We start from the raw sequence: 23,015 nt of genomic DNA, 5'->3' as shown, positions 1-23,015 counted from the left end.
AAATCAATGGAATTAACCTGATACACAACTCATTCAAAATCAATGGAATTAACCTGATACACAACTCATTCAAAATCAATGGAATTAACCTGATACACAACTCATTCAAAATCAATGGAATTAACCTGATACACAACTCATTCAAAATCAAATCAATGACACTCAGTCAACTATCTTAGCGACACCGAACAAAGAAATATAAAACGGAACATGTCATGTGTTGGTCCCGTGTTTCATGAGCTGAAATAAACGATCTCAGAAATGTTCCATATGAACAAAAAAGCTTATGTCTCTAAAATGTTGTTCACACATTTTTTGGACATCCCTATTAATGAGCATTTCTCATTTGCTAAGATAATCCTTCCACCTGACAAATGTGTCATATCAAGAAGCTGAATAAACAATGTGATCATTACACAGGTGCACCTTGTGCTGGGGACAATAAAACACCACTCTAAAAAGTGCAGTTCTGTCACACAACACAATGCCATAGGTGTCTCAAGTTTTGAAGGAGCGTGCAATTGGCATGCTGACTGCAGGAATGTCCACCAGAGCTGTTGCCAGAGAATGAAATGTTAATTTCTCTACATCGTTTTAGAGATTTTGGTAGTACGGTCAACCGGCCTCACAACCGCAGACCACGTGTAACCATGCCAGCTCAGGACCTCCTCATCTGGCTTCTTCACCTGCGGGTATCATCTGAGACAGCTGATGAAACTGTATCTAGCTATGCCTCGTCTACTACTAACTGATTTGATATGACTGCAACCTTTGAACTGTACTGACATGGTCTGTAAAAATCTGAAAAACCCAGAAGTCTTCATGTGGATAGGATCCAGCTCAAAGACAGCACAATATGAAGATAGGCCTAAACTTTTCTACTTCAACTATTTGCACATTGTTATAACACTGTACACAGCCATAATATGACATTTGAAATGTCTCTATTCTTTAGAAACTTTTTAAACGATTGTAATGTTTACTGTTCATTTTTTTAAATGGTTTATTTCACTTTTGTTTATTATCTATTTTACTTGCTTTGGCAAATGTTAACATATGCTTCCCATGCCAATAAAGCCCATTGAATTGAACTGCTTCCACGATCACACTTGTAGGCGATGTCATGGCCCAACCCAGTCGCTCATTAATTATGTTTACAAATTATATATTTACAAATTAGCACAATGTTTTTATGTACTAATAACGAGAGACTGGGTTGCATGGCGACGTTGGCTAAACTCATGCGTAGAATCATCGGGTCAAACGGTCTTCTCGCTACGAACTGCGCGTCTTTCGATATAAAGTTGTTTTTGACGAAAATTAAAACGTGTCCGTTTGTCACTTTCACGAGGTTGGAGTGATAACATGTTCAACTACTTAAGACATTGGCTCGAATATAGATTGTGCCATTAGATTTCGAGAAAATGTACAATTTAAGGAAGAAAAACGTTTCTGATGCGCTGAGCGTTGGTTCCTGATTGGTTCCACCAGGTGTCAGTATAAACTAGGAATTCATTCTCGACTCACTCATAACACGGTGGTGCCTATTTATAACGAACCCTGAAAGTGTCATGTTTCTCAGTTTGTTCTTGTCCAAAGTTAGCTCGTCGCTATTGCCACCCTGTCTCTCGCCATGTTCTCCGGGTGAAACTTCTGCTACACGATTTTCAAAGTTATTCATTCAACTTTTATCATATATAAATTAACTGTAATTGGTAGTCAAGATGTCGAATATCTCCTACCATATCTCCAATCTGTTGGAGAAAATGACATCTACTGACAAAGACTTTCGGTAAGAAGGCCGAGTGTTTTGCGATGCATGTTTGCGTGTGGGATGACAGTAATAATGTGGGCTATCAACAATGACTGTCATTTTTTCGTGTGTGTCAGTCTGCCACTAAGTCTTTTTGACTACTTGTATTACTAATGACTTTAAAACTGGCCTATAACGTATCTCACCTATTCAAATAATACGCTTAGTGTAGATTAGGCTATTATTACAAATTAAATGCATAACAATAATAACGTCAAGGTTATGATAAAATAAATTCTTACTCCTTTCACTAAAGTGGTTCCAACAATAATAATTATGACGTAAATGCTATCTTCTAGAACCTCAAAATGACTTATCACTCACTGTACATTATGATAATTGAATGACAGGTGTGATAGGGAGAGCCATGAAAATAAGAGGTAGAATAGAATATACAGTTGAAGTCAGAAGTTTACATACACTTAGGTTGGAGTCATTAAAACTCATTTTTCAACCACTCCACAAATTTCTTGTTAACAAACTGTGGTTTTGGCAAGTCGGTTAGGACATCTACTTTGTGCATGACACAAGTCATTTTTCCAACAATTGTTTACAGACAGATTATTTCATTTATAATTCACTGTATCACAATTCCAGTGGGTCAGAAGTTGACATACACTAAATTGACTGTGCCTTTAAACAGCTTGGAAAATTCCAGAAAATGATGTCATGGCTTTAAAAGCTTCTGATAGGCTAATTGACATAATTTGAGTCAATTGGAGGTGTACCTGTGGATGTATTCCAAGGCCTACCTTCAAACTCAGTGCCTCTTTGCTTGATATCATGAGAAAATCAAAAGAAATCAGCCAAGAATTGTAGACCTCCACAAGTCTGGTTCATCCTTGGGAGCAATTTCCAAATGCCTGAAGGTACCACGTTCATCTGTACAAACAATAGTACACAAGCATAAACACCATGGGACCATGCAGCCGTCATACCGCTCAGGAAGGAGACGCGTTCTGTCTCCTAGAGATGAACGTACTTTGGTGCGAAAAGTGCAAATCAATCCCAGAACAACAGCAAAGGACCATGTGAAGATGCTGGAGGAAACAGGTACAAAATAATCTATATCCACAGTAAAACGAGTCCTATATCGACATAACCTGAAAGGCCGTTCAGCAAGGAAGAAGCCACTGCCCCAAACCCGCCATAAAAAAGCCAGACTACGGTTTGCAACTGCACACAGGGACAAAGATCGTACTTTTTGGAGAAATATCCTTTGGTCTGATAAAACAAAAATAGAACTGTTTGGCCATAATGACAATCGTTATGTTTGGAGCCGAAGAACACCATCCCAAATGTGAAGCACGGGGGTGGCAGCATCATGTTGTGGGGATGCTTTGCTGCAAGGGGCTGGTGCACTTCACAAAATAGATGGCATCATGAGGTAAGGAAAATTATGTGGATATATTGAAGCAACATCTCAAGACATCAGTCAGGAAGTTAAAGCTTGGTCGCAAATGGGTCTTCCAAATAGACATGGACCCCAATCATACTTCCAAAGTTGTGGCAAAATGGCTTAAGGACAACAAGGTCAAGGTATTGGAGTCGCCATCACAAAGCCCTGACCTCAATCCTATAGAAAATGTGTGGGCAGAACTGAAAAAGTGTGTGCGAGCAAGGAGGCCTACAAACCTGACTCAGTTACACCAGCTCTGTCAGGAGGAATGGGACAAAATTCACCCAACTTATTGTGGGAAGCTTGTGGAAGGCTACCTGAAACGTTTGACCCAAGTTAAACAATTTAAAGGCAATGCTACCAAATACTCATTGAGTGTATGTAAACTTCTGACCCACAGGGAATGTGATGAAAGAAATAAAAGCTGAAATAAATCATTCTCTCTACTAATATTCTGACATTTCACATTATTAAAATAAAGTGGTGATCCTAACTGACCCAAGACAGGGAATTTTTACGAGGATTAAATGTCAGGAATTGTGAAAAACTGAGTTTAAATGTAATTTGCTAAGGTGTATGTAAACTTCCGACTACAATCGTATATATACTTTATTGTTCATTTTGTGAGAACCAAAACAGATAGTGGACTCATTTCCTCCACGTTCATGGCCATAACAAAGTAATACTGTCTAAAATACAGTAGATAACTTTGTGTTAGTGGAATAACGGTCATGTTGGACTCATCTTTTCCTCCAGATTCATGGCCACCAATGACCTGATGATGGAGCTTCAGAAGGATTCTATCAAGTTGGATGAAGACAGCGAGAAGAAGGTGGTCACCATGCTCCTGAAGCTACTGGAAGATAAGAATGGCGAGGTGCAGAATCTGGCTGTCAAGTGGTAGGCTAATGCTGGCATGTCTCTCTTTATAATAACCATTGTGTTTGTAAAGTGTTAAAATGCACAAGGCATCACCACTTGGGCTTCTGAGTGGCACAGCGGCCTAAGGCACTGCCACACAGTGCTAGAGGCGTCACTACAGACCCTGGTTTGATTCCAGGCTGTATCACAACCAGCCGTGATAGGCAGCCCCATAGGGCGGTTCACAATTGGCCCAGTGACGTTTAGCCGGGATAGGCCGTCATTGAAAATAAGAATTTGTTCTTTAACTGACTTGCCTATTTAAATAAAGGTGAAATAAAATCTCCTGTGTGTCACAAGGTTTTTCAGATTTGTTTTTTAAAGTTTAAAGTTACATGTTGACAGTTAAGTCTTTCTCAAGGAACACTTGCAGATGTAACAACTTTATTCCTAGGGAGTTTTTCCTAGCCACCGTGCTTCTATACCTGCATTGCTTGCTGTTTGGGGTTTTAGGCTGGGTTTCTGTACAGCACTTTGAGATATCAGCTGATGTACGAAGGGCTATATAAATACATTTGATTTGATTTTGATTTGATTTTGTTTTTCAATCAGTTCGTTGGGTTTTGTCTCTCTGCTGCAGTCTGGGTCCCTTGGTGAGGAAGGTGAAAGAGTACCAGGTTGAGATCATGGTGGATACACTCTGCTCTAACATGATGTCAGACAAGGAACAACTCAGAGACATCTCCAGTATGGGTCTGAAGACAGTCATCGCTGAGCTGCCCCCATGCTCCGCAGGTACGAGTCTCTGTGTGTTGTTGTTGTTGTTGTTGTACAAGCTACACTACAGTATGGTCCTCCTCCTTGGAGGAGCCCTGAAATGGAAACTGTCCAATGAGAGTGTTTTATATTATGTCAGCTAACCATGTAGCGAATCGGATTGGTGAAAGCAATGACTGGAGGAAGTGTCCACCATTGTTAAATCCATGACAGGTGCCCAATCCCAAATGCACCCCTAAACCTTATAGGCATAGGTTTTAGGGCTTAGTGTTCCATTTGCGATTGGGCCAGGTAGTGTAGCCTACAAGTGCGCACACTTCAGTAAAAGGGTAGAGAATCTGAATGCAGAAAATTATACAGTTCTAGAATTCCTCTTTTGCTTTTGAGTTACCAGGTCAGAGCCTGACTGCCAACGTGTGTAAGAAGATCACATCTCAGCTGATAGGAGCCATGTGCAAACAGGAGGATGTTTCCGTTCAACTGGAGGCCTTGGACATCCTGTCGGACATGTTGGGAAGGTAAGTACTGCTTTTCTAGAGTGTAATAAACATTATTTTTTTTAAAGCAGAAGACTCCATGACGACCAGTATTTATCTGTGTCAAATACAGGTCAATTCTAGTATTGATGTGTTTTTGATTACATTTAGAGTTTTTGGACCATTGTACTTGGGAAATCAAGCACAGCTCAGATATTTGAAAGAATGTTACATAATGTTGTTTTTAAAAATCTGATCCTGTACCCTCTCTGTTCACCCCTATAGGTTGAGTGGTACGTTGATCAGCTTCCATGCCTCCATCCTGACCAGCCTGCTCCCCCAGCTGACCAGCCCCCGTATGGCTGTGAGGAAGAGGGCTATCATGGCCCTAGGTCACCTGGTGCCCAGCTGCAGCACGACTCTCTTCACCCAGCTCACTGAGCACCTGCTGGCTGAGCTGGGCCGAGGACAGCAGACCTCCACCACACGCACCTACATCCAGTGTCTGGCCACCGTCAGCCGCCAGGGAGGGCATCGAGTTGGTGAGGCAGCTAGCTAGCCTTAGCATGGGGTGAGGTGATGTTCAACAGGCAGGAGAGGGAAGGGTGAGGTGCTGTTCAACAGGGTAGAGGGTAGGGTGAGGTGCTGTTCAACAGGGTAGAGGGTAGGGTGAGGTGATGTTCAACAGGGTAGAGGGTAGGGTGAGGTGATGTTCAACAGGCAGGAGAGGGTAGGGTGAGGTGATGTTCAACAGGGTAGAGGGTAGGGTGAGGTGATGTTCAACAGGGTAGAGGGTAGGGTGAGGTGATGTTCAACAGAGTAGAGGGTAGGTTGAGGTGATGTTCAACAGGCAGGAGAGGGTAGGGTGAGGTGATGTTCAACAGGCAGGAGAGGGAAGGGTGAGATGCTGTTCAACAGGCAGGAGGGGGTAGGGTGAGGTGATGTTCAACAGAGTAGAGGGTAGGGTGAGGTGATGTTCAACAGGGTAGAGGGTAGGGTGAGGTGATGTTCAACAGGCAGGAGAGGGAAGGGTGAGGTGCTGTTCAACAGGCAGGAGAGGGTAGGGTGAGGTGCTGTTCAACAGGTTAGAGGGTAGGGTGAGGTGATGTTCAACAGGGTAGAGGGTAGGGTGAGGTGCTGTTCAACAGGCAGGAGAGGGTAGGGTGAGGTGATGTTCAACAGGGTAGAGGGTAGGGTGAGGTGCTGTTCAACAGGCAGGAGAGGGTAGGGTGAGGTGATGTTCAACAGGGTAGAGGGTAGGGTGACGTGATGTTCAACAGGCAGGAGAGGGTAGGGTGAGGTGATGTTCAACATGCAGAAGAGGGTAGGGTGAGGTGCTGTTCAACAGGCAGGAGAGGGTAGGGTGAGGTGATGTTCAACAGGGTAGAGGGTAGGGTGAGGTGATGTTCAACATGCAGGAGAGGGTAGGGTGAGGTGCTGTTCAACAGGCAGGAGAGGGTAGGGTGAGGTGCTGTTCAACAGGCAGGAGAGGGTAGGTTGAGGTGCTGTTCAACAGGCAGGAGAGGGTAGGTTGAGGTGCTGTTCAACAGGGTAGAGGGTAGGGTGAGGTGATGTTCAACAGGCAGGAGAGGGTAGGGTGAGGTGCTGTTCAACAGGCAGGAGGGGGTAGGGTGAGGTGCTGTTCAACAGGGTAGAGGGTAGGGTGAGGTGCTCTTCAACAGAGTAGAGGGTAGGTTGAGGTGCTGTTCAACAGGCAGGAGAGGGTAGGGTGAGGTGCTCTTCAACAGAGTAGAGGGTAGGGTGAGGTGATGTTCAACAGAGTAGAGGGTAGGTTGAGGTGCTGTTCAACAGGCAGGAGAGGGTAGGGTGAGGTGCTGTTCAACAGAGTAGAGGGTAGGTTGAGGTGCTGTTCAATAGGCAGGAGAGGGTAGGGTGAGGTGCTGTTCAACAGGCAGGAGAGGGTAGGGTGAGGTGCTGTTCAACAGGCAGGAGAGGGTAGGGTGAGGTGATGTTCAACAGGGTAGAGGGTAGGGTGAGGTGATGTTCAACAGGGTAGAGGGTAGGGTGAGGTGATGTTCAACAGGGTAGAGGGTAGGGTGAGGTGATGTTCAACAGAGTAGAGGGTAGGTTGAGGTGATGTTCAACAGGCAGGAGAGGGTAGGTTGAGGTGCTGTTCAACAGGGTAGAGGGTAGGGTGAGGTGATGTTCAACAGGCAGGAGAGGGTAGGGTGAAGTGCTGTTCAACAGGCAGGAGGGGGTAGGGTGAGGTGCTGTTCAACAGGGTAGAGGGTAGGGTGAGGTGCTCTTCAACAGAGTAGAGGGTAGGTTGAGGTGCTGTTCAACAGGCAGGAGAGGGTAGGGTGAGGTGCTCTTCAACAGAGTAGAGGGTAGGGTGAGGTGATGTTCAACAGAGTAGAGGGTAGGTTGAGGTGCTGTTCAACAGGCAGGAGAGGGTAGGGTGAGGTGCGGTTCAACAGAGTAGAGGGTAGGTTGAGGTGCTGTTCAACAGGCAGGAGAGGGTAGGGTGAGGTGCTGTTCAACAGGCAGGAGAGGGTAGGGTGAGGTGCTGTTCAACAGGCAGGAGAGGGTAGGGTGAGGTGCTGTTCAACAGGGTAGAGGGTAGGGTGAGGTGATGTTCAACAGGGTAAAGGGTGGGGTGAGGTGATGTTCAACAGGGTAGAGGGTAGGGTGAGGTGATGTTCAACAGAGTAGAGGGTAGGTTGAGGTGATGTTCAACAGGCAGGAGAGGGTAGGGTCAGGTGCTGTTCAACAGGGTAGAGGGTAGGGTGAGGTGATGTTCAACAGGGTAGAGGGTAGGGTGAGGTGCTGTTCAACAGGCAGGAGAGGGTAGGGTGACGTGATGTTCAACAGGGTAGAGGGTAGGGTGAGGTGCTGTTCAACAGGCAGGAGAGGGTAGGGTGAGGTGATGTTCAACAGGGTAGAGGGTAGGGTGACGTGATGTTCAACAGGCAGGAGAGGGTAGGGTGAGGTGATGTTCAACAGGGTAGAGGGTAGGGTGAGGTGATGTTCAACATGCAGGAGAGGGTAGGGTGAGGTGCTGTTCAACAGGCAGGAGAGGGTAGGGTGAGGTGATGTTCAACAGGCAGGAGAGGGTAGGGTGAGGTGATGTTCAACAGGCAGGAGAGGGAAGGGTGAGATGCTGTTCAACAGGCAGGAGGGGGTAGGGTGAGGTGATGTTCAACAGAGTAGAGGGTAGGGTGAGGTGATGTTCAACAGGGTAGAGGGTAGGGTGAGGTGATGTTCAACAGGCAGGAGAGGGAAGGGTGAGGTGCTGTTCAACAGGCAGGAGAGGGTAGGGTGAGGTGATGTTCAACAGGCAGGAGAGGGTAGGGTGAGGTGATGTTCAACAGGCAGGAGAGGGAAGGGTGAGATGCTGTTCAACAGGCAGGAGGGGGGTAGGGTGAGGTGCTGTTCAACAGGGTAGAGGGTAGGGTGAGGTGATGTTCAACAGGGTAGAGGGTAGGGTGAGGTGCTGTTCAACAGGCAGGAGAGGGTAGGGTGAGGTGATGTTCAACAGGGTAGAGGGTAGGGTGACGTGATGTTCAACAGGCAGGAGAGGGTAGGGTGAGGTGATGTTCAACATGCAGAAGAGGGTAGGGTGAGGTGATGTTCAACAGGCAGGAGAGGGTAGGGTGAGGTGATGTTCAACAGGGTAGAGGGTAGGGTGAGGTGATGTTCAACAGGCAGGAGAGGGTAGGGTGAGGTGATGTTCAACAGGGTAGAGGGTAGGGTGAGGTGATGTTCAACAGGGTAGAGGGTAGGGTGAGGTGATGTTCAACAGGCAGGAGAGGGTAGGGTGAGGTGATGTTCAACAGGGTAGAGGGTAGGGTGAGGTGATGTTCAACAGGGTAGAGGGTAGGGTGAGGTGATGTTCAACAGGCAGGAGAGGGTAGGGTGAGGTGATGTTCAACAGGGTAGAGGGTAGGGTGAGGTGATGTTCAACAGGCAGGAGAGGGTAGGGTGAGGTGATGTTCAACAGGGTAGAGGGTAGGGTGACGTGATGTTCAACAGGCAGGAGAGGGTAGGGTGAGGTGATGTTCAACATGCAGAAGAGGGTAGGGTGAGGTGATGTTCAACAGGCAGGAGAGGGTAGGGTGAGGTGATGTTCAACAGGGTAGAGGGTAGGGTGAGGTGATGTTCAACAGGCAGGAGAGGGTAGGGTGAGGTGATGTTCAACAGGGTAGAGGGTAGGGTGACGTGATGTTCAAAAGGCAGGAGAGGGTAGGGTGAGGTGATGTTCAACATGCAGAAGAGGGTAGGGTGAGGTGATGTTCAACAGGCAGGAGAGGGTAGGGTGAGGTGATGTTCAACAGGGTAGAGGGTAGGGTGACGTGATGTTCAACAGGCAGGAGAGGGTAGGGTGAGGTGATGTTCAACAGGGTAGAGGGTAGGGTGACGTGATGTTCAACAGGCAGGAGAGGGTAGGGTGAGGTGATGTTCAACATGCAGAAGAGGGTAGGGTGAGGTGATGTTCAACAGGCAGGAGAGGGTAGGGTGAGGTGATGTTCAACAGGGTAGAGGGTAGGGTGACGTGATGTTCAACAGGCAGAAGAGGGTAGGGTGAGGTGATGTTCAACAGGCAGAAGAGGGTAGGGTGAGGTGATGTTCAACAGGCAGGAGAGGGTAGGGTGAGGTGATGTTCAACAGGGTAGAGGGTAGGGTGAGGTGATGTTCAACAGGGTAGAGGGTAGGGTGAGGTGATGTTCAACAGGGTAGAGGGTAGGGTGAGGTGATGTTCAACAGGGTAGAGGGTAGGGTGAGGTGATGTTCAACAGCAGGAGAGGGTAGGGTGAGGTGATGTTCAACAGGGTAGAGGGTAGGGTGAGGTGATGTTCAACAGGGTAGAGGGTAGGGTGAGGTGATGTTCAACAGGGTAGAGGGTAGGGTGAGGTGCTGTTCAACAGGGTAGAGGGTAGGGTGAGGTGATGTTCAACAGGGTAGAGGGTAGGGTGAGGTGATGTTCAACAGGGTAGAGGGTAGGGTGAGGTGATGTTCAACAGGGTAGAGGGTAGGGTGAGGTGATGTTCAACAGGGTAGAGGGTAGGGTGAGGTGATGTTCAACAGGGCAGGAGAGGTAGGGTGAGGTGATGTTCAACAGGGTAGAGGGTAGGGTGAGGTGATGTTCAACAGGGTAGAGGGTAGGGTGAGGTGATGTTCAACATGCAGGAGAGGGTAGGGTGAGGTGATGTTCAACAGGGTAGAGGGTAGGGTGAGGTGATGTTCAACAGGGTAGAGGGTAGGGTGAGGTGATGTTCAACAGGGTAGAGGGTAGGGTGAGGTGATGTTCAACAGGGTAGAGGGTAGGGTGAGGTGATGTTCAACAGGGTAGAGGGTAGGGTGAGGTGATGTTCAACAGGCAGGAGAAGGGTAGGATGAGGTGATGTTCAACAGGGTAGAGGGTAGGGTGAGGTGATGTTCACAGGGTAGAGGGTAGGGTGAGGTGATGTTCAACAGGGTAGAGGGTAGGGTGAGCTGATGTTCAACAGGGTAGAGGGTAGGGTGAGGTGCTGTTCAACAGGGTAGAGGGTAGGTGAGGTGATGTTCAACAGGGTAGAGGGTAGGGGAGGTGATGTTCAACAGGCAGGAGAGGGTAGGGTGAGGTGATGTTCAACAGGGTAGAGGGTAGGGTGAGGTGATGTTCAACAGGGGAGAGGGTAGGGTGAGGTGATGTTCAACAGGGTAGAGGGTAGGGTGAGGTGATGTTCAACAGGGTAGAGGGTAGGGTGAGGTGATGTTCACAGGGTAGAGGGTAGGGTGAGGTGATGTTCAACAGGGTAGAGGGTAGGGTGAGGTGATGTTCAACAGGGTAGAGGGTAGGGTGAGGTGATGTTCAACAGGGTAGAGGGTAGGGTGAGGTGATGTTCAACAGGGTAGAGGGTAGGGTGAGGTGATGTTCAACAGGCAGGAGAGGGTAGGGTGAGGTGATGTTCAACAGGGTAGAGGGTAGGGTGAGGTGATGTTCAACAGGGTAGAGGGTAGGGTGAGGTGATGTTCAACAGGGTAGAGGGTAGGGTGAGGTGATGTTCAACAGGGTAGAGGGTAGGGTGAGGTGATTCACAGGCAGGAGAGGGTAGGGTGAGGTGATGTTCAACAGGGTAGAGGGTAGGGTGAGGTGATGTTCAACAGGCAGGAGAGGGTAGGGTGAGGTGATGTTCAACAGGGTAGAGGGTAGGGTGAGGTGATGTTCAACAGGGTAGAGGGTAGGGTGAGGTGATGTTCAACAGGGTAGAGGGTAGGGTGAGGTGATGTTCAACAGGGTAGAGGGTAGGGTGAGGTGATGTTCAACAGGGTAGAGGGTAGGGTGAGGTGATGTTCAACAGGGTAGAGGGTAGGGTGAGGTGATGTTCAACAGGGTAGAGGGTAGGGTGAGGTGATGTTCAACAGGGTAGAGGGTAGGGTGAGGTGATGTTCAACAGGGTAGAGGGTAGGGTGAGGTGATGTTCAACAGGGTAGAGGGTAGGGTGAGGTGATGTTCAACAGGCAGGAGAGGGTAGGGTGAGGTGATGTTCAACAGGGTAGAGGGTAGGGTGAGGTGATGTTCAACAGGGTAGAGGTAGGGGAGGTGATGTTCAACAGGGTAGAGGGTAGGGTGAGGTGATGTTCAACAGGGTAGGGTAAGGTGATGTTCAACAGGGTAGGGTGAGGTGATGTTCAACAGGGTAGAGGGTAGGGTGAGGTGATGTTCAACAGGGTAGGGTGAGGTGATGTTCAACAGGGTAGGGTGAGGTGATGTTCAACAGGGTAGAGGGTAGGGTGAGGTGATGTTCAACAGGGTAGGGTGAGGTGATGTTCAACAGGGTAGGGTGAGGTGATGTTCAACAGGGTAGGGTGAGGTGATGTTCAACCAGGGTAGGGTGAGGTGATGTTCAACAGGGTAGGGTGAGGTGATGTTCAACAGGGTAGGGTGATGGTGATGTTCAACAGGGTAGGGTGAGGTGATGTTCAACAGGGTAGGGTGAGGTGATGTTCAACAGGGTAGAGGGTAGGGTGAGGTGATGTTCAACAGGGTAGGGTGAGGTGATGTTCACAGGGTAGGGTGATGTCAACAGGGTAGGGTGAGGTGATGTTCAACAGTGTAGGGTGAGGTGATGTTCAACAGGGTAGGGTGAGGTGATGTTCAAACAGGGTAGGGTGAGGTGATGTCAACAGGGTAGGGTGAGGTTGATGTTCAACAGGGGTAGGGTGAGGTGATGTTCAACAGGGTAGGGTGAGGTGATGTTCAACAGGTAGGGTGAGGTGATGTTCAACAGGGTAGGGTGAGGTGATGTTCAACAGGGTAGGGTGAGGTGATGTTCAACAGGGTAGGGTGAGGTGATGTTCAACAGGGTAGGGTGAGGTGATGTTCAACAGGGTAGAGGGGTAGGGTGAGGTGATGTTCAAGAGGGTAGGGTGAGGTGATGTTCAACAGGGTAGAGGGTAGGGTGAGGTGCTGTTCAACAGGGTAGAGGGTAGGGTGAGGTGCTGTTCAACAGGGTAGAGGGTAGGGTGAGGTGATGTTCAACAGGGTAGAGGGTAGGGTGAGGTGATGTTCAACAGGGTAGAGGGTAGGGTGAGGTGATGTTCAACAGGGTAGAGGGTAGGGTGAGGTGCTGGTTCAACAGGGTAGAGGGTAGGGTGAGGTGCTGTTCAACAGGGGTAGAGGTGTAGGGTGAGGTGATGTTCAAACAGGGTAGAGGGTAGGGTGAGTTGCTGTTCAACGGGTGAGGGTAGGGTGAGGTGAGTGTTTCCAACAGGGTTAGAGGGTTAGTAGGGTGAGGTGATGTTCAACAGGGTAGGGTGGGTGCTGTTCAACAGGGTTAGGGTGAGGGTGGATGTTCACAGGGTAGGGTGAGGTGCTGTTCAACAGGGTAGAGGGTAGGGTGAGGTGCTGTTCAACAGGGTAGGGTGAGGTGATGTTCAACAGGGTAGAGGGTAGGTGAGGTGATGTTCAACAGGTGGTAGAGGGTAGGGTGAGGTGATGTTCAACAGGGTAGAGGGTAGGGTGAGGTGATGTTCAACAGGGTAGAGGGTAGGGTGAGGTGATGTTCAACAGGGGGTAGGAGGGTGAGGTGATGTTCAACAGGGTAGAGGGTAGGGTGAGGTGATGTTCAACAGGGTAGAGGGTAGGGTGAGGTGATGTTCAACAGGGTAGGGTGAGGTGATGTTCAACAGGGTAGGGTGAGGTGATGTTCAACAGGGTAGGGTGAGGTGATGTTCAACAGGGTAGGGTGAGGTGATGTTCAACAGGGTAGGGTGAGGTGATGTTCAACAGGGTAGAGGGTAGGGTGAGGTGCCTGTTCAACAGGGTAGGGTGAGGTGCTGTTCAACAGGGGTAGGGTGAGGTGCTGTTCAACAGGGTAGAGGGTAGGTTGAGGTGCTGTTCAACAGGGTAGGGTGAGGTGCTGTTCAACAGGGTAGAGGGTAGGGTGAGGTTGGCTGGGGATCAGTTTCTTTAAGCTTGATTGTTGAATTTATACTAAAAAGTTCTGGAAATGAAAAGACATCCAAGTAATTATTTTTTTCTGAAACCAACTTGATATCTGTCAAAGTGGTTGCAAATCAAAATGGACATTGTTGAACTTTTAGTCACCAGAGAGCAGCATTGTATTGGTTGGTCTGGTAAGTGGTTGTTTTATTGCTCTTGTTCCAGGTGAGCACCTAGAGAAGATCATCCCCATGGTGATGACGTTCTGCAGTGTGGAGGACGATGAACTCAGGGAGTACTGCTTCCAGGCCTTTGAAGCCTTCATCCGCAGGTAAAAACACAAAAAAAACTCTAGTGAATCTCTCTCTCTCCCTCTCTACTTGAGGTTTCTCTTGTGATTTATTCCACCCATTACTAGCTGACCAGAGCCCAGTGCTCACACAAGATTAGACACAGATGAAAAAACAGACCCATAACTACTAAATAAGTTCAATAGTTGATCTGTTATTTCTATATAAGATGCCCCAAGGAGATGTCCCCTCATATATCCACGGTGATCAAGCTGTGTCTGAGGTACATCACCTATGACCCCAACTACAACTATGATGTGGATGAGGGTGGGGATGAGGATGGGGATGAGTCCATGGACACAGAGGACGGAGAGGATGAAGACCAAGGTACTCAAACTATCAACAAACCTATCAACAGCAACTATGCTGATATGCAATTATTAAAAGAGTTAGGATCAGGGTCCGATTTTGGGTTAGATTTAGGGTTAGACTTAGGGTTAGGGTCAGATTTGGGGTCAGGTTTGTGGTTAGTTAGGGTTAGAGTTAGGTAGGGTCAGGTTTAGGGTTAGAGTTAGGGTCAGGTTTGGAGTTAGGGTTAGGTTTAGGGTTAGAGTTAGGGTCAGGTTTGGGGTTAGGGTCAGGTTTGAGGTTAGGGTTAGGGTCAGGTTTGTGGTTAGAGTTAAGGTCAGTTTTGGGGTTAGGGTCAGGTTTTAGGTTAGAGTTAGGGTCAGTTTTGGGGTTAGGGTCAGGTTTTAGGTTAGAGTTAGGGTCAGTTTTGGGGTTAGAGAGTTAGGGTCAGGTTTGAGGTTTGAGGTTAGGGTCAGGTTTGAGGTTAGAGTTGTGTCAGGTTTGGGGTTAGAGTTAGGGTCAGGTTTGGGGTTAGAGTTAGAGTTAGGGTCAGGTTTGGGGTTAGAGTTAGGGTCAGGTTTGGGGTTAGAGTTAGGGTCAGGTTTGGGGTTAGAGTTAGGGTCAGGGTAAGGGAATTTCAATGCAATCTATTGGACATGAATTGTAATATGGTATGCGTATATGGACATGGGAACAAAGGCAACATTCTTTTCCCTTGCAGAGTCAGATGACGAGTACAGTGACGACGACGACATGAGCTGGAAGGTACGGAGGTCGTCTGTGAAGTGTCTGGAGGCTGTGATCAGCACGAGGAGAGACCTGCTAGTGGAGCTCTATGGGTCAGTAGCTCCAACCCTGCTGGCTCGGTTTAAAGAGAGGGAGGAGAACGTCAAGACGGACATCTTTGTAGCTTTTGTTGCCTTGCTCAAACAGACCAGGCCTTCTCAGGGCCTCATCACCACAGCAACAGAGCCTGGAGTCCAAGAAGACCCAGCCATCACTCTGCTCAAGAAACAGGTCATTTGTTTTGCTTTTTGTTGTTGTTTTTTGTTGTTGTTGTTTGTTGTTGTTGTTGTTGTTTGTTGTTGTTGTTGTTTTCTAACCATTAATCAACCGGTGTTAGTCTCATGGGGATAAAATGCCTTTTAAAGTGGGTCCTCATCCAAGACCGCAGCAGAGCATACAGTAATAGTGTATATCACAATACAGAGATGACAAGGTGAATTAGGAGACATATTTCAGTACGTTTTTATGTGAGCTTTCATTCGTTTGTGGTGTTTCTCAGTCGTTTATTTGTTGTTTCCCAGGTCCCCACAGTAGTGAAGGCTCTCCACAAGCAGCTGAAGGAGAAGAGTATGAAGTCTAGACAGGGCTGTTTCAGTTTGCTGACAGAGCTGGCCAACGTACTGCCAGGAGCCCTGGGAAAACACATACCAGCTCTAATCCCTGGTAACCTCACTCACACCCTCACATACCACCTCTCATCCTTGGTAACCTCACTCACACCCTCACATACCAGCTCTCATCCCTGGTAACCTTACTCACACCCTCACATACCACCTCTCATCCCTGGTAACCTCACTCACACCCTCACATACCACCTCTCATCCTTGGTAACCTCACTCACACCCTCACATACCACCTCTCATCCCTGGTAACCTCACTCACACCCTCACATACCAGCTCTCATCCCTGGTAACCTCACTCACACCCTCACATACCACCTCTCATCCCTGGTAACCTCACTCACACCCTCACATACCACCTCTCATCCTTGGTAACCTCACTCACACCCTCACATACCACCTCTCATCCCTGGTAACCTCACTCACACCCTCACATACCACCTCTCATCCCTGGTAACCTCACTCACACCCTCACATACCACCTCTCATCCCTGGTAACCTCATTTACAACCTCACATACCATCTCTCATCCCTGGTAACCTCACTCTCATCCCTGGTAACCTCACTCTCATCCTTGGTAACCTCACTCACACCCTCACATACCACCTCTCATCCTTGGTAACCTCACTCACACCCTCACATACCAGCTCTCATCCCTGGTAACCTCACTCACACCCTCACATACCACCTCTCATCCTTGGTAACCTCACTCACACCCTCACATACCAGCTCTCATCCTTGGTAACCTCACTCACACCCTCACATACCAACCTCTCATCCCTGGTAACCTCACTCACACCCTCACATACCACCTCTCATCCCTGGTAACCTCACTCACACCCTCACATACCACCTCTCATCCCTGGTAACCTCATTTACAACCTCACATACCATCTCTCATCCCTGGTAACCTCACTCTCATCCCTGGTAACCTCACTCTCATCCTTGGTAACCTCACTCACACCCTCACATACCATCTCTCATCGCTGGTAACCTCACTCACACCCTCACATACCACCTCTCATCCCTGGTAATCTCACTCACACCCTCACATACCACCTCTCATCCTTGGTAACCTCACTCACACCCTCACATACCACCTCTCATCCCTGGTAACCTCACTTACAACCTCACATACCATCTCTCATCCCTGGTAACCTCACTCTCATCCTTGGTAAAACCTCACTCACATCCTCACATACCATCTCTCATCCCTGGTAACCTCACTTACAACCTCACATACCATCTCTCATCCCTGGTAACCTCACTCTCATCCCTGGTAACCTCACTCACACGTTCACACACCATCTCTCATCCCTGGTAACCTCACTCACACCCTCACATACCACCTCTCATCCCTGGTAACCTCACTTACAACCTCACATACCACCTCTCATCCCTGGTAACCTCACTCTCATCCTTGGTAACCTCTACATCCTCACATACCATCTCTCATCCCTGGTAACCTCACTCACACCCTCACATACCACCTCTCATCCCTGGTAACCTCACTCACACCCTCACATATCATCTCTCATCCCTGGTAACCTCACTCACACCCTCACATACCACCTCTCATCCCTGGTAAACTCACTCACACCCTCACATACCACCTCTCATCCTTGGTAACCTCACTTACACCCTCACATATCATCTCTCATCCCTGGTAACCTCACTCACACCCTCACATACCAGCTCTCATCCCTGGTAACCTCACTCTCATCCCTGGTAACCTCACTCACACGTTCACTTACCCGCAGCTTCTTATCTAAATTACTACATTCCTTTGTTCATTTCTGGGGCCAGTAGTTTTTCCATTACAAATCGGATTTCATTTGGATCCCCATTGGCTGTTGCAAAAGCAGCAGCTACTCTTCCTGGGTTCCACAATAAACAAGAAACATGACAGAATACAGGACAATAATAGACAAGAACGGCTCAATGACAGAGCTACATAACATTTAAAATGATCTTGACTATCTGCTGAGTGATGAGTAGGGCCTCGGAGGAGATCTTATAGAAGGGGTCCTCCTGAGGCAGGAGGATGGCTGCATAGGAGGACATTGAGGAAAGAGAGGGCATCGATCATGTGACCTGGCCAGGAAAAACTCAGGGCCTACTGTAGTTTTAGGCTACAACAATTGTTAATTTCTTCTCTGTAGTTAGTCAAAGGACCAGGACAATTTCGCGTTCTAGCCACGTGGTCAGGAAATCTCCTGTCAATAAAAAATATATATAATTTAAAAAAATATATAAAAATATATAAAAAAATATAGTACTACAACTTAAAAAGGAAATAATGCTGGAATGGATATTGTTACAATGTCCCCAAAAAAAGCCATCTTGACATTCATATTCACCTTTTCTCTGGCATCTCTCTTTTCAGGTATAGTTCACTCCCTTACAGACAAGTCTACCTCGTCCAACATGAAGATCGATGCCCTCTCTTTCCTCAATGTCCTCCTGTGCAGCCATCCACCTGCCGTTTTCCAGCCTCACATGAAGGTTATTCTGCCTCCGGTGGTGCAGTGTGTGGAGGACCCCTTCTATAAGATCACCTCCGAAGCCCTACTGGTCACTCAGCAGATGGTCAAGATCATATGCCCGTTAGGAGGTAGGTACTGTAGCCCAGAGGTTAGAGAGGTGGATCAGTAATCATAAAGGTTGCTGGTTCAAGTCCTGGTCCACGGGGATGAAATTGTGAGGACTGAACTGGCTACTGGCGTCAGATCATTGTTTTTCTAGGGTTGGGATGAAAGGTAGAATAAGGAATTCAGTTCCAAATAAAAAGTATCTATTCTACTCTAGATAAACTACCTGCCTTCGATGTCAAGCCCTACGTGAAGGATATATTCTCTGCCACTCTGAAGAGGCTGAAGGCTGCAGACATTGACCAGGAAGTGAAGGAGAGGGCCATTTCCTGTATGGGTCACATCGTGTGTCACCTAGGAGACCAGCTGGGCGGGGACCTCCAGCCGACACTGCAGATCTTCCTGGAGAGACTGAAGAACGAGATCACCAGGTAGGTAGCCTAGTGTTTTGCAGGTACAAATCCTTGCTCCCAACTGTAAAAAAACGATCTGGTCTAGGCTGGGAAGTGAGCCTGCAACAGGAGAGTTACTGGCATCAGTATCCCAATACTATCTCGTGCAAGACACTCAACCCCATAAACTAAACTGTGGCTAACTCTTTCATCAAAGCTCTCTGTGGGTTTATGTGTATATTGTGTGTGTGTGTGGGGGGGGGGGGGGGGGTGTAAGACAAAAAGTGTCTCCATGACAATAATATATGTTATCCATAGAGTTGGAGGGTTCATCTCTGTATCTCTTCAATAATGACTTCTGTGACAACATGTGGAGCATCATTGAGGGCTATCTCTGTTTCAAACTGGTCCAATTCTTCTCCTAACAGGCTGACAGCAGTGAAGACCCTGACTCTCATCGCCACATCGCCCCTCAGGATCGACCTCCGACCTTTACTCACTGAGGGCATCCCCATCCTAGCCTCCTTCCTCAGGAAGAACCAGCGCGCCCTCAAGCTGAGCACACTGACTGCCCTCAACATGATAGTTATGAACTACAGCGACAGCCTGAAGCCGCCCATGATCGAGGCTGTGCTCAACGAGCTACCTGCCCTGATCGAGGAGAACGACATGCACATATCCCAGGTGGCGGTGATGCTTCTCACCTGTATAGCTAAGGTGTGTCCCTCCTCCCTGTCCAAGATCGGGAACACCGTCTTACCTGGTGTGTTTCATCTGGTTCATTCCCCGTTGCTGCAAGGAGGGGCTCTGTCGGCCATCTTGGAGTTCTTCAAGGCCCTGGTGGTCACTAAGGCTGGGAACATGGGATATAACGACCTCTTGAAAGCTCTCACCGGTCCTTTCCACGGCGCAGGGAAGGCTACAGACCCCACACCCATGCACAGACAGTCTTACTACTCTGTGGCCAGGTAGGAGTAGTGGTTTGTTCGATTGATTGATTGATTGATTGATTGATTGAGCGTACAGATAAAGAGGATGGATATAAGTGATATACCTATAGCGTCCTGTAGAGGCATGAGAAACACAAAATTATGTTTTAATTTTTTCAGTTTTATATTGTCTCTTGTTTTGGCCAGGTGTGTAGCTGCCCTATCCTCCGTGTGCCCTAAAGAAGCATCCGGAATGGTCACCGGCTTCATCCAGGAAGTCAAGAACCCCAAGTGTTCTGAGTCCGTCAGAATCCTGTCTTTCCTGTGTCTGGGGGAGGCGGGGCGTACCATGAACCTGGGGGGTCAGAAGGAACTAAAGACCGTGATCCTGGAGGCCTTCTCCTCTCCCAACGAGGAAGTCAAGTCAGCCGCTTCCTGTGCTCTGGGGAACATCTGTGTGGGCAACCTGGAGGACTACCTTCCCTTTATGCTGACGGAGATAGGTAGCCAGGCTAAGAGAAGGTACCTGCTGTTACACAGCCTCAAAGAGGTGATCAGCGCCTGCTCGACGGAGAGCTTGTTGGCCCACGTCGAGGATATCTGGGCTCTGCTCTTTAAGAACCGTGAGTGTGCCGAAGAGGGGACGAGGAGTGTGGTGGCGGAGTGTCTGGGGAAACTCACCATGGTCAACCCGGCTCAGCTCTTGCCCAGGCTCAAACAACAGCTGTCCTCAGGGTCCCCTGTGGCCCGCAGTACCGTGGTCACTGCTGTTAAGTTCACCATCGTTGATCAGCCTGTACCTATAGATTCACTACTCAAAGGATGCATAGGTAAGATGTCAAAGTGACTCAATATATAACATTTTATTTTTTTATTTTATTTTTACACTGGTTATATGACAGCCTTATTCAACCGTAGTGCACTTCTTTTGGGTTAAAGCCACGTCTGGTTAAAAATAATAGTGCACTTTATGGAGAAATGGGGTGTCATTTAAAATGCACCCACAACATGCTGCAATGTCCAGGGTTGTAATTCATTCAGGTGTGTTTCCCATTTGGTTCTTAATGAACATCACCCTGTTCTCTATGCCAGGTGACTTCCTGAAGACTCTGCAGGACAAAGACCCGAATGTACGTCGTGTCGCCTTGGTGATGTTCAACTCAGCGGCCCACAACAAACCTTCTCTGATCCGCGGTCTGCTAGCCTCAGTACTGCCTAGCCTCTACAACGAGACACAGATCAGGAAGGACCTTATCAGAGAGGTAGTGTGTGTGTGTGTGTGTGTGTGTGTGTGTGTGTGTGTGTGTGTGTGTGTGTGTGTGTGTGTGAGTGTGTGTGTGTGTGTGTGTGTGTGTGTGTGTGTGTGTGTGTGGTGTGTGTGTGTGTGTGTGTGTGTGTGTGTGTGTGTGTGTGTGTGTGTGTGTGTGTGTGTGTGTTGCAGCTAGCCTCAATATCACCTAACCTCAATCTATCACCTAATCTTAAATGAATCACTGTTTATTGTCAGCAAGCAGGAGTGGTCACAGTCAAGCTTAGATGCATGAAGTGAGCTCTCCCATTGGTTCCCTTATATACCGACACGTTATATTTGCATGCTTATTCATAATTAATGTTTGCTGTCACATGACCAATACTGGGTCATGCATGTGACAGACCAATACTGGGTCATGCATGTGACAGACCAATACTGGGTCATGCATGTGACAGACCAATACTGGGTCATTCATGTGACAGACCAATACTGGGTCATGCATGTGACAGACCAATACTGGGTCATGCATGTGACAGACCAATACTGGGTCATGCATGTGACAGACCAATACTGGGTCATGCATGTGACAGACCAATACTGGGTCATGCATGTGACAGACCAATACTGGGTCATGCATGTGACAGACCAATACTGGGTCATGCATGTGACAGACCAATACTGGGTCATGCATGTGACAGACCAATACTGGGTCATGCATGTGACAGACCAATACTGGGTCATGCATGTGACAGACCAATACTGGGTCATGCATGTGACAGACCAATACTGGGTCATGCATGTGACAGACCAATACTGGGTCATGCATGTGACAGACCAATACTGGGTCATGCATGTGACAGACCAATACTGGGTCATGCATGTGACAGACCAATACTGGGTCATGCATGTGACAGACCAATACTGGGTCATGCATGTGACAGACCAATACTGGGTCATGCATGTGACAGACCAATACTGGGTCATGCATGTGACAGACCAATACTGGGTCATGCATGTGACAGACCAATACTGGGTCATGCATGTGACAGACCAATACTGGGTCATGCATGTGACAGACCAATACTGGGTCATGCATGTGACAGACCAATACTGGGTCATGCATGTGACAGACCAATACTGGGTCATTCATGTGACGACCAATACTGGGTCATTCATGTGACAGACCAATACTGGGTCATGCATGTGACAGACCAATACTGGGTCATGCATGTGACAGACCAATACTGGGTCATGCATGTGACAGACCAATACTGGGTCATGCATGTGACAGACCAATACTGGGTCATGCATGTGACAGACCAATACTGGGTCATGCATGTGACAGACCAATACTGGGTCATGCATGTGACAGACCAATACTGGGTCATGCATGTGACAGACCAATACTACATACTGGGTCATGCATGTGACAGACCAATACTGGGTCATGCATGTGACAGACCAATACTGGGTCATGCATGTGACAGACCAATACTGGGTCATGCATGTGACAGACCAATACTGGGTCATGCATGTGACAGACCAATACTGGGTCATGCATGTGACAGACCAATACTGGGTCATGCATGTGACAGACCAATACTGGGTCATGCATGTGACAGACCAATACTGGGTCATGCATGTGACAGACCAATACTGGGTCATGCATGTGACAGACCAATACTGGGTCATGCATGTGACAGACCAATACTGGGTCATGCATGTGACAGACCAATACTGGGTCATGCATGTGACAGACCAATACTGGGTCATGCATGTGACAGACCAATACTGGGTCATGCATGTGACAGACCAATACTGGGTCACGCATGTGACAGACCAATACTGGGTCACGCATGTGACAGACCAATACTGGGTCACGCATGTGACAGACCAATACTGGGTCACGCATGTGACAGACCAATACTGGGCATGCATGTGACAGACCAATACTGGGTCATGCATGTGACAGACCAATACTGGGTCATGCATGTGACGACCAATACTGGGTCATGCATGTGACAGACCAATACTGGGTCATGCATGTGACAGACCAATACTGGGTCATGCATGTGACAGACCAATACTGGGTCAT

At 48.1% G+C, this 23,015-nt stretch overlaps 1 protein-coding gene across 1 annotated transcript in view; it reads left to right on the top strand.

The window, feature by feature from the left end:
• The first annotated feature begins 1,603 nt into the window (after positions 1-1,603).
• cand2 (cullin-associated and neddylation-dissociated 2 (putative)) overlaps positions 1,604-23,015 on the top strand; it is a 29,859-nt gene continuing 8,447 nt past the window's right edge. Inside the window, exons 1-14 of the mRNA XM_020473927.2 lie at positions 1,604-1,792; positions 3,969-4,112; positions 4,714-4,868; positions 5,245-5,368; positions 5,612-5,868; positions 13,938-14,043; positions 14,232-14,389; positions 15,072-15,367; positions 15,658-15,799; positions 18,143-18,370; positions 18,565-18,778; positions 19,168-19,707; positions 19,876-20,498; positions 20,761-20,930. Of these exons, the coding sequence (XP_020329516.1) occupies positions 1,725-1,792; positions 3,969-4,112; positions 4,714-4,868; positions 5,245-5,368; positions 5,612-5,868; positions 13,938-14,043; positions 14,232-14,389; positions 15,072-15,367; positions 15,658-15,799; positions 18,143-18,370; positions 18,565-18,778; positions 19,168-19,707; positions 19,876-20,498; positions 20,761-20,930 (3,225 nt within the window). The 5' untranslated portion in view covers positions 1,604-1,724. The remainder of the gene's footprint in view (positions 1,793-3,968; positions 4,113-4,713; positions 4,869-5,244; positions 5,369-5,611; positions 5,869-13,937; positions 14,044-14,231; positions 14,390-15,071; positions 15,368-15,657; positions 15,800-18,142; positions 18,371-18,564; positions 18,779-19,167; positions 19,708-19,875; positions 20,499-20,760; positions 20,931-23,015) is intronic.

Source organism: Oncorhynchus kisutch, linkage group LG1, assembly GCF_002021735.2.
Source record: "Oncorhynchus kisutch isolate 150728-3 linkage group LG1, Okis_V2, whole genome shotgun sequence".
NCBI lineage: Eukaryota > Metazoa > Chordata > Actinopteri > Salmoniformes > Salmonidae > Oncorhynchus > Oncorhynchus kisutch.
Note: the sequence above shows the minus strand (reverse complement) of the source record. Positions and strands in the feature narration are given on the sequence as shown.